The sequence below is a fragment of the Podarcis bocagei genome (genome assembly GCF_964188305.1).
Source record: "Podarcis bocagei genome assembly, chromosome: 9".
NCBI classification, from domain to species: Eukaryota; Metazoa; Chordata; class Lepidosauria; order Squamata; family Lacertidae; genus Podarcis; species Podarcis bocagei.
Window position 1 is genome coordinate 6,060,952 of NC_138134.1, and position 15,394 is coordinate 6,076,345.

Genomic DNA, 15,394 nt, shown 5'->3' on the forward strand with positions numbered 1-15,394 from the left:
AGGTTATTGAAATGAATCACTGTTTCCCCTTCAGTACACCTTTTGGGACTGAATGTTTAGGAGTATTCACAAAAAGAAAACACTTCCAGCTGGGATTTCATTGGTTTGCTTTTAATTGCTGTGCTTGTTCCATTCTGCAGAAGCCTTTGCAGTAGCACTAAACTGGTGAGGATAAGTTCTTGTATTTGCAATGAGCTTACAAGTGAAAAGCTTATGCAAGGATGACTGTAATGAGATTGCCTTGCTTCGCTGAAGGTAATATGGGCCCATCAGTAATCTTATTCAATCAGGAGGCCTTTGAATGTTTGTGTTTAAATTCTCCTCCTATTTATTAAAGAGCTAATAATGATGAAGAAAGTAGTGGAGCAGTAGGACTGAATTTTTATATCGTTTTTAGGATCTCACTTGAGTATATTTTATGACCCAGCGGATTCCGAAATTCCTAAATGTATTTCTTGTATTCTATAATCCCCTTTTCTGAACACCTCACTGCAATCCCCACCCTTCCTCCAGCCCTGGCTATCATTCAACTGCCTTCCTATTAGCTATCCTACTATCTAATTTCTTTGCAACATCTGCTGAGCTAAGGCAACCTCCACGCTCATCACCTTAACTATTATTAACAATTAATAATAGGAAAAGAGTCAGTAATTCCGGCACTGTGCTTTGCTTATATGTACGTGGATACTGTATGTCAGGCATAGGCAAACTCGGCCCTCCAGATGTTTGTTTTGGGACTACAACTCCCCTCATCCCTAGCTAACAGGACCAGTGGTCAGGGAGGATGGGAGTTGTAGTCCCAAAACATCTGGAGGCCCGAGTTTGCCTATGTCTGCTGTGTGTCTTAATATTATCGTATATACCTTTAGTTCATGCTAAAACTTACTTTGGCCAAAATTGCTAGCAGTCCTTTTGCATTTCTTCATTGACAGCTTCCTTTTTTAAAGTGGTGGCGGCGGCGGCAGCAGTAGCCACATTTGTCCTAAACCACCCAAGGAAAATGCTGCATAAAGACATAGCATTATTCCATGGGGCTGCTGGGTACAACTGCCAGACAGGGGCTGTAGGAAGAAGCACTACTGTTTCCACTGCTAAGGAGAGGGAAAAGGGAAAGCCGAACTGCACTACTGCCTACTTTTGCCGCTTCCCCTAGTCTCAGTGCACAACCTCATCCGCTAAGGGAGTACCTGGGGTATAAAACTCATTAAATGCTTTCAAGTGTCTCTGCACCAGAGCCAGGGTCACCAGCGTTGTCCATCCTGTGGGCGCATTTGTGAACTGGAGAAACCGTCTTGGGTACTGCACCTATACTGCAATCTGTCATGGACCACAAGCTCTTCTATTGACTACAATAAGACACGTGTTTCAAGCCTAATTTCATTGAGGGGCAGGGACCCTGTGGGAGCCAGAGAACACCTTTGCAGGTGTATGTGTATCCATTGGTGCCACATTGGAATAAAGAAAATTAGGATGAACTTGAAAGCTTAATGCAGAAAGGCAAATATGAACTAATAGACATTGCCTGCGAGGATAAGGCCCACTACTGGAGTGACAGGGATGGAGCTTCTTGTTGTTTAGTTGTTTAGTCATTTAGTCGTGTCCGACTCTTCGTGACCCCATAGACCAAAGCACACCAGGCCCTCCTGTCTTCCACTGCCTCCCGCAGTTTGGTCAAATTCATGTTAGCAGCTTCGAGAACACTGTCCAGCCATCTTGTCCTCTGTTGTCCCCTTCTCCTTGTGCCCTCCATCTTTCCCAACATCAGGGTCTTTTCCAGGGAGTCTTCTCTTCTCATGAGGTGGCCAAAGTCTTGGAGCCTCAGCTTCAGGACCTGTCCTTCCAGTCAGCACTCAGGGCTGATTTCCTTCAGAATGGATAGGTTTGATCTTCTTGCAGTCCATGGGACTCTCAAGAGTCTCCTCCAGCACCATAATTCAAAAGCATCAATTCTTCAGCGATCAGCTTTCTTTATGGTCCAGCTCTCACCTCCATACATCACAGGGATGGAGCTTACTTAGCAGAAATAGACTAAACAGGAAGGGTGGAGAGTTAAAGGATGCATACACATGCAAAGAAATCCATGAATTTGAACATCTAGGTCAAATTAAAAGAAGAGGAAAATAGTGGTGCCATTGTAGGAGTGTGCTACAGACCACCAAGCCAGGCAGAAGTCTTGGGTGGTGCCTTTCTATATAAGAGTACCACTTGTGGAAATTAGGCCTTCATGTAATTAAAAAAACCTGCCAACTTAAACAATGGAAAGGTGATCTGTTAGTATTATCAATATATTTTATATGTCTTACTGAATGCTGCTTTCAGGGCATTTTGACTGAAAAGTGGTGTATAAAAATATTGTAATACCCATGTGTGTGTGTGCGTGTGTGTGTGTGTGTGTGTGTGACAAGACTTTGAGTTTTGAAATACAGAGTTTTTGTCGTGGGATCACACAAAGGCCTGCTGTGGACTCCAATCAGTATTAAACATTTTGTCCGTAGCCCAAGTTTAGAAGTACTACGTTCAGAAAGACTTTAGATCTCTACCTCATGTTTCATTTGCTTCCCAAACGTTCCTCCAGTTCTACACAGTCATGCTAATGTGCTGCTTTTGTTTTTTGGTGGTGTTTCAGGTGAGTAAACTGAGAGAGAAGCTCCAGGAAGCAAAACAAGAACGAGAACAGGAACAGCACAAACACACAGCCTACATATCTGAACTCAAGGCTAAACTCCATGAAGAGAAAATGAAGGAACTCCAGGCTCTCCGAGAGGTACTCATTCGGCAACATGAACAAGAAGTGGCTCGTATGGTGAAAATAAAAGACAGTGAGATCCAGCGATTGCAGTCCACGGTGAATGTCCTGCGGGACGGGGCAGCTGACAAAGTGAAAACTGCCTTGCTCAATGAGGCCAGGGAAGAAGCCCGGAAATCATTTGATGGTGAGCGCATAAAGATGCAGCAGGAGATACTAGAACTGAAGTCAGGGAAAAAACAGGTGGAAGAAGCCTTGAGTAACATCATGCAGGCAGATAAGATGAAGGCAGCTGACCTGCGCACAGCCTACCAGTCCCATCAAGACGAAATTAATAGGATAAAGCGTGAATGCGAAAGGGACATCCGTAGGCTGGTAGGTTCACCCAATATTACCGTGCATCTGTCTAGTTGAATATTCCACTATTTTTAATTGCCACTAGTATAATTGTGTGTCATGTCACAGTCACTTGCTTTCCCCCTACTTTATTTTGTAAATAAATGGATGTTAATCCTGTATTGTAACTCAGGGAAAGGAGGGCATTTCTTATTCAAGTCTCTTTTATTTCCTCTGACGAGTGGCACACTTAGCAGATCTGATTTTGCATCAATCAAAGCATCTATCTGCTCACAATTGCTTTATGTTGCCGTTCATGAGATTTTTGAAAGGAAGTCAATTGTTCTCATATCTGGCTAATACTAAGTAAGTCAAAAGAACACATTAAACAAAAAACAGGACTTAAGTTTATTCCTTTCATAGAAGCAGCCCTGGCTGTAAATCCAGTACAGTCATACCTCGGGTTGAATGTGCTTTGGGTTGAGCATGTTCGAGTTGCGCTCCGTTACTTCCAGGTTTTGCCACTCGTGCATGCGCAGATGCTCAAAATGACGTCACACGCATGCGTGGAAGCGGCAAAACACAACCTGCGCACACGCAGACGTGCCATCACTTGTTACGTTCACTTCAGGATGCGAACGGGGCTCCGGAACGGATCCCGTTCGCATCCCAAGGTACCACTGTACTACTTATCCTTTGGCATGATTTGGCTAACATAAAGTATTGGTAAGCCAAAGTAACATTCGGTTTAATGGGAAGTATTTGGAGAAATTCACATCGTGTTGCTTTCTAACTCTTCAAGATGGATGAGATACGAGGCAAAGAGAGAGTGATTTTGGCTTTGGAGAAAGATCTTGGTGTCCAGGCAGGCCATACACAAAAGTTGCTGCTCCAGAAAGAAGCCCTGGATGAACAACTTGTTCAAGTCAAAGAGGCAGAGCGGTTCCATTCCAGCCCAAAGAAAGAGCTTCCTCCCTCTGTGGGAGATATGATGGAACTTGTAGGAAACCAGGTAAGAAATCTAACTGTTTTTTACATGCATATGAATGTTAAATGGTGTTTCCGTGCTAATAGATTGTAATCAACTCCTTTCAGAGTGGGGGGATGAGCTATCACCTTCAAAATACAAATAAATTAAATTATACTTTGAAAATGGAACATTAAGCTTTGCTTCCATCCTTCAGATAACTTTCCTGCTAGAAAGAATAGTTCAGAAGTACATTGTGCATAGGCTATTTTTATTGTCTCTGTGTTGCCCGGGTGGTGGTGGTGAGGGGACTGCAGGCTTAAGCTGAGACACTGCCTTTGTTTGCAACGCCAAGCCAAACCATGTCTTAGTGCAAACAAGCAGATGTGGGGGCTCTAAGAGAGGAGATTACCTTTTTGCTCCTCTGGTTGTAATCCTGCTGTGCTTTTGGTAAGCTGTGATGTGGCTTAATGTACTGTTCAAACCCTGGCTTATGGTTTAGCTCACTTCAGACACACAAGCTGTGATCCCCAAAACTTTGATTTCAGGACAGAGAGCAAACCCAGTCTCTGTATAGTCATAGCCCCAGAAGAGAGTACACAAAGACTAGCAGCAGACCTATTGTTCTCCTTCTTGCCCCCTCACCCGTCTTGTCTGCTCACTCGTCTGCCTGCTCAGTCAACCCTGCCCCTTCCCTGTATAGCTCTGCCAAACCATGGCCCAGGCGAGCCACAAAGGAACGGGGACAACAGGCCCGGTCACTTCCCCAGCAAACATCTTGCTCTTTTGTTGCTTCCCTCCCCTTCACCCGCCAATGTGGATGCAGACAAAATGGTGGCCTCGGGTGCACAGGGAAAATGGAGTAAGATGGCTGCTTGGAAGCTGCCTCTAGCTGTTCCTCCGTGGCTCTCCTGAACTGCTTACTCGCCTGCCTGCCTGCCTGAGCTGCCCACGTGCTCTTCTGTCCGGCAGCCACACAAATTGCAGCCTGATCACAGCCTTGCAGTTTTATTATATCTGTTATTTTACTGCTTCTTCCTACAGCAGCTTTCCTATCTTCTCCCCTTCCTTTTTGTTCCCTATTAATTACAGTACTTTTTTTTTTAAATACCCTAATTTATTTGAGTGCACACTCTGTCCCTTCACCGCCATGTCTCTTCCCGCAAACCCCTCTTGCCACTTTTATTCAGGGCCTGATGACTTGCTGCTTATGTCGCCATAGGTCCAGCCAAAAGGCAGTAGCATGGCCGGGGGGTGGGGGGCAGAAATGGGCGAGGGTAGGGGTCTGTGCCCCTGAGGCCAGCCTCAAAGGAGGCTGAGGCCAGCTGGTGGTCTCTGCCCACTGTTTGAGAAAACACTACCTTCCTCCATCTATTCCTTTTTTTTTTTTTAAATTTTTGTAATTCCCAGGTAAGTGTTTATTAATTTTCCAAAAGTAAAAGAAAGAATGAAATACCAAAGCATAAGAATAAAGAAAAGAAATAACAACACAAAACAAATATACCATATATACAATAAAAGGTTTTCACCTATCAAATTAACATAGTCGTCTCTTTCTGGACTTCCTTCAGCCCGCCCGTAAATCTTCCGCAATAAGATTCTAGGATACACATTGCCTAGTATGTATTGTCATTAACCATTCTTCTACTTCTATTTATCTTGGACAATACCTCTTCCTATTTCACAGTGCTTCTCTGAATCCCCTTAGCGTTATTTGACCTTCACTAAGATGTTCCAAGTAATCTACATATTTCCCCCAGTCCTTGACAAACTTTTGGTCTCTTAGATGTCTGATCTTTCCCGTTAATCTATCCAAATCCGCGTAGTCCAGTAACTTCGATCTCCACTCCTCTATTGTTGGCATTTCCTTTTTTTTCCACTTCTGGGCTAGAACTATCCTTGCTGCTGTTACTGCATAGTACATAAATTTGTGGTCTTTCTTTTTAATTTCATTCCCCAACATTCCTAACAGGAAAATTTCGGGTTTTTTATTGAACGTATACTTTAAAACCTTCTTTAATTCAATATACACTTCCTCCCAAAATTCTCTCACTCTCCTGCACTCCCACCACATGTGGTAAAAAACACCCTCCTTCACTTCACACTTCCAACATTTGCTGTCTACTTTGTACATTTTTGACAATTTCACAGGTGTTATATACCACCTGTAAAACATCTTCATGACATTCTCTTTCACTGTCATACACGCGGTGAAGTCCAGACCCTCTTTCCATAGATTCTCCCAATACTCAAATTGTATAGCATGGCCCACATCATTAGCCCATCGAATCATCACTGTCTTAACTTCTTCGTCTGCCAAATTCCAGTCCAACAGCATCTTGTACATTCTAGATATTGTTTTCACCTCGCTATTTATAATTTCCGTCTGGAATTTTGATTCTTTATCCGCGTACCCTCTATCTTTTGCCTCCTTTCTAAACATCTCATTAACTTGGACATGGTGTAACCAGTCATACACGTGCCCCTTAATCTGCTCGTACGGTTTTAATTTCCATTTCCCATTCTCTTTCATTAGCAGTTGTTCATATGTTGCCCAGTCTCCGCTCATGTTGACTTTCTTGAGGCTCATCACTTCAAGGGGTGAGAGCCAGTGTGGGATCTTAGGTTCTAATATGTTCTTATATCTTTCCCATACTTCAATAAGTGGGCCTCTAAAAATATGATCTTCAAACCCCTTGTGTATTTTCCTCTTACCACACCACAGATAGGCATGCCATCCGAACCTATTATTAAAGCCCTCTAAATCGAGTAACTCCTTATTCTTTAGCTTAGCCCAATCTTTTATCCAGCAGAGACATACTGCCTCATAATAAAGTCCCAGGTCCGGCAAGGCAAAGCCTCCCCTTTCCCTTCTATCTGTCAACAGTTTATATTTTATACGGGGTTTTTTGCCCTGCCATATAAATCTTGATAATGCTCTCTGCCATTCTTTAAGCATTTTACTCCCCTTAATTATGGGAATGGTCTGAAATAGAAATAATACCCTCGGTAATACATTCATCTTAATAGTGTTGATCCTTCCCCAAAGGGACAGTTTCAGTCTTCCCCATGTTTCCAAGTCTTTTTTTATTTCTCTCCACACTGGCTCATAGTTGTTTTTAAATAAGTCTATGTTTTTAGGCGTAAGCCAAATCCCCAAATATTTTATTTTCTTAACCACCTGTATCTGTGACTGTTCTTGAATTATTTCTATTGTTCTTTGATCTACATTCTTTACCATCATCTTTGTTTTCCTCTTATTTAATTTAAAGCCTGCTATTTCTCCAAATTGATCTATTTCCTTTAGGATTTCTTCTGTTGTAGTTATTGGGTCTTCTGTCATTATGACTAAATCGTCAGCAAATGCTTTGGTCTTGTAAGCGTGGTGTCCAATTGTTACTCCTTTGATTTTCCCGTTTTGTCTGATTGAATTCAAAAGTACTTCCAATACCATTATGAACAACAACGGGGAGAGTGGACAACCCTGTCGTGTTCCCTTCTGTATCTTTATTTCCTCTGTCACTATATTGTTTATGATCAGTTTGGCCTTTTGATCTCTGTATATTGCATTCACCCCATTAAAGAAATATCTACCCACTTCCAGGTGTTCTAGATTCTTCATCATAAAGTCCCACGCCACGTTATCAAACGCTTTTTCCGCGTCTACAAACATCATTATCGCCTGCTTGTCAATTCTGACCGATAGGAATTCTAGCATATTAATTATATTTCTTATATTATCCCTCATATTCCTGCCTGGAAGAAACCCGGCCTGGTCTTTATGGATAATTTCCACCAGTATGGACTTCAGTCTTCTTGCTAGAATACCTGCAAATATTTTGTAGTCCGTGTTCAGCAACGAAATTGGCCTATAGTTTTTAACCTGGGTTAGGTCTGCATCTTGCTTCGGGATGAGAGTAATAAACGCCTCCTTCCAGGTCTCCGGGATTTCTCCTTTTCTTAAAGCATTATTCATGGTCTCCTTCAAAGGGTTCACAAGTACAGATTTCATCTCTTTATAGTAACTTGCTGTGAATCCATCAGGTCCCGGAGCCTTCCCTCTTTTTAGATCTTTAATTACCTCCTCTATCTCTTCTGTTTCAATTAATTTATTTAATCGTTGCTTCTTGTCGGTTGGGATTTTCTGCACCATTTTCTCTTTCAGAAATCTTTCTATCTTCCTTAAGTTGTTTCTGTCTTTCTTTTTATAGAGGTTTCTATAATAGTCTAGGAACTCTTTCCTGATTCCTTTTGGATCGGTAACCTCTTCTCCCTCTGTTAAAATTCTATTTATTGTACTTTGTTCTTTTCTCTTCTTGATCTGCCACGCCAGCCACTTTCCAGATTTATTTGAGAATTCGAAGCTCTTTTGTCTCAACTTTTTAATATTCCACTCTATCTCTCTGTTTATCATCGCAGCAAATTGGGCTTGGAGAATTTTTATATTTTCTTTTATTTTCTGAGAGTTGGGTTTTTGAATTAATTTTTGTTCACAGTCCATAATCTGCCTTAAAATTTCATCTTTTCCTTTCTCTCTGTTCCTATTTTTAATTGCATTCTGTTGGATAAAATATCCTCTTATCACAGCTTTGCTAGCGTCCCAGACCATATTAATATTTGTACCTTTGTCTCGATTGTCCATGAAGTATTCTGATAGCTTTTTATGCGCATTTTCTACAATTCTTTGATCATTTAAAAGATAATCTTTTAGTCTCCATCTGAAGGTTCTTCTATCATTGCTCTCCAATTCCCATTCTATCAGACTATGGTCAGAAATTACTCTCGGTTTTATTTCAACTTGTTTTACCCTAGGACAAAGTTCATTTGATATCCAGACCTGATCAATCCGTGACATCGAGTGATGAGGCTCGGAATAAAATGTAAATTGTTTATCCAATGGATGTCTGAGACGCCAAATATCCATCAGATTACAGTTTTTAACCATTGTGAAAAATGATTTTGGCAATTTCCCTTCTTTACTTGCTCCTTCCCTCAGTCTATCCGCTTCTAAGGAGACTACGCCATTCATATCCCCCATTAGAATGATTCTCTGATCCATATATTCCAAGATTTTCATTTCGAGGTATTTATAAAAATCGGTCTTATTATTATTTGGTGCATAGATCCCAATCACAATCAAACTCTCGCCTTGCCAACTGATCCGGACAGCAATCATCCTCCCCTCCTCATCTCTGAATATTGGTTTAGCTTCAATCTTTTTTTTAATATATAACACAACCCCTCTTTTCTTTTCTTTATCGGAAGACTCAAATTCTATTCCCAATCTTTTATTAATTAGTAATTTTTTGTGTTTTTTAGCCACATGCGTCTCTTGGAGACAGATAATGTCCAAGTTTTTCTTTTTCAAGAATTGCTCAATTTTATTCCTCTTTTTTTTCTCATTCATTCCATTAACATTCCAACTTAAAATTCTTAACCCCATAGTGCCTAACAATCACTAAACTTTTCTCTCTTTTTCCCCCTTTTCCCCCCTTTCCCCTCCCTTTTTCCTCTCTCTCTCCTTTACTGGTTTTCTGTGTTTTCTTCCTCTCCTTCTTCTTCTTCCTCTTTGTCTGATCCGCTTCCGTCTGTTTCTTGTTCGTCTTCTGTTCTCGTATTTCTAGGTGATCCTTCCTCTACTTCTCTTGCTCCACCCTCCTCTGTTCTTAATTCCTTATATTTCCTCAGGAATTTCCCGGTCTCTTCTGGATTTAATAGTTTATGTCTTTTCCCTCTATATTCAAATGATATTCCTTCAGGGAACTCCCATCTGAATTCAATTCTATTCCTCTTCAAAGTCTGTGCTAGTGGTTTATAGAAATCTCTTCGTTTAAGTAGTCTAATTGGGACATCTTTAAAAATGATTATGTAATTTCCCCCTATATTCAGTCTTTTTTCCCTGTTCTTTTGCAACACCTTATTTCGGAATTCTTTATCCCTAAATGTTATCAGACAGTCTCCTGTAAATTTTTTAGATTTTGTTGTTTTGACACGCATTCTAAATGCGTTCTGCACATTTCCAGTCATTTCTTCTACTGATATATCCATCCAGGCCGCCAGTTCTTTTATCAGTTTTTCCTTAATATTCTCACCTTGTATCTCCGGGATGGCTCTCAGCCTAAGATTCGCCTCTCTCTGTCGGAGTTCATTCATTGCAATAATGTCTTTTATCTCCTCTTGCGCTTTATTCAAGTCCGACATTTCAACTTTAATTCTTTCCTTATCCCGTTTAATATCCTTTAATTCTAATCTTGTCTTCTTCACCCCTTCCTCTACGTTTTGCGTTCTTCTAAATATTTCTTTTATCTGGCCTTTGATTTCATTTACTGTTTCATCAATCTTTTTGTCCATATTTCCAATTTTGCTGTCCACTTGTTCTAACTTCTGCTCTAAGTTATTTTGGCTCTGTTTAATTTCCACTAGCATTTTCATAATATCTGTCTTAGGGTCTGGTTCTTGTTTAGATCCCCTCCTTTCTCCGGGGGTCCCCCCATTCGCACCTTTCTTTGCCGTATATGACATCTTATATTCCTATATTTTCTCTGTATCCCTTACCGTATAACTCACTTATACCTCCCTCCTCCCACCTCCACAGCTCCCTCTTTTACTAACAGTTTTGCATAAATATATTATTTCCCGCTCAGACGTTTACCAATCTTATAATACTCCCCAACATAGCCCTTTTCTTCCCAAATCATATAATCATATAATACTCCCCAACGTAACCCTTTTCTTCCCAAAGCGGTTCCCCAGTCCGATAAGCAAACAGTCTAGTATCTGTTAAGAGAGGTGGGATAAGGTAAAACCGAAGCGAAAGAAAGGGGAGCAAAAAAAGAACAGAGGGGGAGGCTAGTAGATTGCAGGACTGTTAATTTTAGTTTATCCACTAGAGGTCGCCAAGTCTCTTCAGAATAGCTCTGTTTCCGAGGTGTAGCTGTTTCCTGTTTTCGGAAACGGTCAGTCTCTCTATCTTTCCAGCAGTCCTAAAGTGTGGAAAAGGAAAAAGAGAAAAGAAAAAAGGGGGGGGATGTGTTTGTAAAAAGACCAAAGTATATATATATATTTCCCCCATTGCAGGAGTGGATGTGCGCACACTCTATCCTTTGTCTTCCTTTCTCTTAAGCTCTTTCTCAATCCACCACGCTCCGAAGTCTTTTGATAGCAATGGAGCCTTCTCTTCCGGTTTGCCTTCCCTTTATCTTTCGAGTTCAATAAAAAAAGGAGAAGTACTCCTTCCATCTGTTTCTGCCTCCGTTTCCTCAAGGACTCTCCACTGCAACTGTATGCCCCTGGTCTCCTCTTCCTCCCGCCAGCCTTTTGATATTTAGTCTCTAAACAAAGTTCACTTAGTAAGGGAGATAGGGAGAGATACAATGTGTCCGCCAAGGCAACTCACTTTCACTTTCCCAGCACTGGAGTCGCGCTGTGCTGAGCAGATTCCGTTTTCAGGCTGAACTCCACTCCTTTCTCACTTCTCCTCCCGACTTCCTTGTTGTTATTTTCGCATTATTAAAAAGTTCTTGGGTCGGAGTTCTTTTGCGTGAGAATGCAGCGCTTTCGCACCAAGCTCGGGGCTTCGCTAAATGGAGGTCAGCAATGGCTTCCCTCGACCGCTAAGCAGCACCGCCGTACTCTTCGCTCCAATTTTGGAGCTACCTGACGACCGAACCGCTCGCTTTCTGTCGCTACAGGAACCAGGTTCTCTGAACACCCTCCAGAGACGTTTACGGGGGGCCTCCGCGCCCTGAGGCACCCCCAAACCTCCAAAATAGCCCGGGGTTTCCCTCTCGGTAAAACCCCCGCTTGTAACGCGATCGCGCAGCACCGGAAGTCGCATGTGAGGGCGATCTGGCTGCGACATCTGTCACCCCATTGATCGCCAGGGTTGATTCGGCTGATCTGGCTGGCTAGGCGGGTGTCCCCTTCCTCCCTCACCGCTCCATGTGCGTCCCTCCCGAAGCTGCGCGCTCGGTGGAAGAGGACGACCATCCCAGATAGAAGGAGTGTACCGTTCTTCGGTCAAGGGTATACGATAGCTGCGCTCCCCTGCTAGAACCTCCAAACAAGCTTCCTCCATCTATTCCACGTGCTTTTTTACTTTTCTGTAAAATGAAGTTATGCCCAGTTTTGTGCTGTAATGTAGCCTTTTATTTTCAAGGAGCAACATATGGATGAGCGAGATGTGCGGAGATTTCAGCTAAAAATAGCAGAACTCAGCGCTGTAATTCGGAAGCTGGAAGATAGAAATACACTTTTAGCAGATGAAAGGAACGAACTAGTAAGTAATTTTGAAGTTTTATTTAACAAAATTTATATGCGGCTTGGTTGTAGTAAAACCTCCAAGGGGTTTACAAGAAATATTAAAATTATCAATCAAACATTTAAAAACAACTTACCATATTTTTCCGTGTATAAGACTATATTTTTCCCTAAATTTTTGAAATTTAAAATAAGGGGTCGTCTTATACACAGTGCATGGTGCATTTTCTTAATTTTGAGTCCCAAAAAATAAGGGGCGTGTTATACACAAAAAAATTTGGTAAAACATTTAAAGATACTAAAATTAAAATACATCATCAACACCTGTGTGTCTGGATAGGCTTGTCTATACAAAAATGTTTTAAGCAGGTGCAGAAAAGTGTACAGTAGAATGAATGTACCTACCTGTCAATAGGCGGAGGATTCCAAAGTGTAGATGCTGCTGCACTAAAATATCAGTTTCCCACAACTTCATTATGTATCTTTAGGCACCAGGTGAAAATGTCTCTCTATAACTAGGCCTTTGACTGATTAAACAATCTTTTAGAACTGGACAGGATGCTTTTAATGTATCTATGTGGGGAGGGTTGTGTTGTTGTTGTCTATTCTGTTGGTTGTAAGTTGCTTTGAGTTCCCCTGAGCAAGATCAGGCAACTAACAAATTCAATAAATAAATGAAATAAAAATAATGTAAGTGGACATTTGCCAAGGTCACATTTGACTTTAACAAAAAAGAAAAGTTCCCCAAATAAGGGTATGGGTAAAAAGCAAGTAGAAAGGGGACACATCTCTCCAAAATGTTTAGCAGTTGTTCGAGATTATAAAATATCAGAAGCTCAGCTAGAGAACATACCACAGAACAGGGAAGATACTTCCAAGGCCAGCTGGGGAATGAGCCAAGGCAAGGAAGCTGTGAGAGGCAAGGAGGCTTCTTTCAGAAAATGGAAGTCTTGTCCAAATGAGGAGAGCAAAAAGAACAGAAACTTTGGTACAAGAAATTCTAGCAGATGATAAGGGATGAAAGAAAGAGAGAGATAATTTGATGAGCGTATTACAAAAAAAAAGAGGAACAACAAAACTTATTTAAATACGTTAGAAGCAGGAGATCAGCTAGGGAAGTGGGTGGGCCTTTGGATGACGAGGGAGTCAAATGTGTTTGCGTTTTTCTTCACAGCGGGAGATGGACGGCAGATCCCAGTGCCTGAGCTATCTGTCTCAGGAAGGGAGTCTGAGGAGCTGATGTAAAAGTGGTGACAAGACACAAAGTGGGCAAACCACCAGGCCCAAATGGCATCCGCCTCAGAATCATAGAATCCTGGAATTGCAGAGTTGGAAGGGACCCCTGAGAGTTATCTAATCCAACCTCCTGCTGTCCAGGAACCAGTTCTTGAAGAACTCTGAGAACTACCAATGTCAGAATGCCATTACAGTCATATCTCGCCACAAGACGCACCTAGTTTTTGGAGGAGGAAAACAAGGGGGGAAAAAATCTGAATCTCAGAAGCCAGAACAGCAAGAGGGATCGCTGCGCAGTGAAAGCAGAAATCCCTCTTGCTATTCTGGCTTCTGGGATAGCTGCACAGCCTGCATTCGCTCCATAAGACGCACACACATTTCCCCTTACTTTTTAGGAGGGGAAAAGTGAGTCTTATAGAGCAAAAAATACGGTACTTCAGGTTGAGCGCTTTTGGGTTGCGCTCTGTGGCGACCCAGAAGTAACAGAACACATTACTTCCTGGTTTTGCCGCTCACGCATGCGCAGACGGTCAAAATGACGTCACACGCATGCACAGAAGCGGCAAATTGCGACACGCGCAGATGTGGGTTGCGTTTGCGTCAGAATGCGAATGGGGCTCCGGAACGGATCCCGTTCGTATCCAGAGGTACCACTATATATGGCAAGACCCCACTTGGAAAACAATGTCCAGCTCTGGTTGCCTCAACTCAAGAAAGACATTATAGAGCTTGAGAAGGTTCAGAAAAAGGCAGCCAAAATGATTAAGGGGTCAGAGCAACTCCCTTATGAAGAGAGGCTATATTTGGGACTTTTTTTGTTTAGAGTAAGGGAGGGAGATGTTGTTGTTAAGGTCCCAGGTTGGGTTACAACATTAAAACACAATATTAAAAACAATCAACTTACAGTTACAGAACTAAGTTGGGTCCTAAAAATATGCACATCAAGCGTCAAAGGGCAGGGCAAAGAAAGTGCATCTTTGGCATTTGCCGGAAGCTGCATAATGACGGTGCCAAGAGCACCTCTGTGGGGTGGGAGCTTTGAATGTCCTCTCCCAGACTGCCACCCACTGAGGGTCCGAAGGTGGAGGAACTACCAGGAGGGCCACCTCTGCAGATTTTGACACCCGAGAGGATCCATAGGGAAGCAGGCAGTCTTTGAGGTATTTGGGACCTGAGTTGTTTAGGGCTTTAAACTCTAATGTGAGCACACTCTACACCAGCTGGAACTTCCAAACCAGACCTCAGGGCAGCCCCACAGAAGAGCACATTTCTGTCCAGCCAAAGCATGGACAACAGTGGCGAGGCTATCCTCATCCAAGAATGGCGCTAGCTGTCAAACCAGATGAGGCTGGTAAAAGGCCTTCTTAGCCACAGAGGACACCTGGGCCTCTGTTGACAAGCTACCCACTTGCAACCCCGTGCAGAACAGATCTGCTTTAAAAACAGAAACAAAAAAGTACAACTTTTTTTGCAGCTGAAGCGGTCTCGGGAGATGGAAGTGCAGGTGAAGCCGCTTGTAGAAAAAAACAGAAGGCTGAACAAAAAGAACGAGAGCTTGCTGCAGAGTATACAAAGAATGGAAGAAAAACTTAAGCGTCTTTCTAGGGAAAATGTCGAAATGGTAAGCAGTCGTCATCTTCAGGTCACAGATTCTGATGATTCGTTTGCCAGTTGTGAGAAGGATGACCAGAAAGTGCTCTGCTCCCTTTTTGCTTTTATAGCCAGTAATATTATTTACTTACTTAATAAATTTTATATCCCATTTTCTCAGAAATCTTTTCCATAAAGTGGTTTTCACTCTATCTAGTACATTTTTACAGGTGGAAAGTCCTACTGCAGATTTTGATTCA

General features: G+C 42.1%; 1 protein-coding gene across 7 annotated transcripts in view; it reads left to right on the top strand.

Moving 5' to 3' along the window:
- JAKMIP1 (janus kinase and microtubule interacting protein 1) overlaps positions 1-15,394 on the top strand; it is a 99,448-nt gene that overhangs the window by 21,098 nt on the left and 62,956 nt on the right. For all 7 annotated transcript variants that reach the window (XR_014011495.1, XM_081207671.1, XM_081207666.1 and 4 more), the window contains exons 3-6: positions 2,627-3,121; positions 3,885-4,094; positions 12,208-12,327; positions 15,019-15,165. Coding sequence is in view for 6 of the 7 variants with exons in the window: in XM_081207671.1 (XP_081063797.1) it covers positions 2,627-3,121; positions 3,885-4,094; positions 12,208-12,327; positions 15,019-15,165 (972 nt within the window). In the remaining variant the exon portion in view is untranslated. The remainder of the gene's footprint in view (positions 1-2,626; positions 3,122-3,884; positions 4,095-12,207; positions 12,328-15,018; positions 15,166-15,394) is intronic.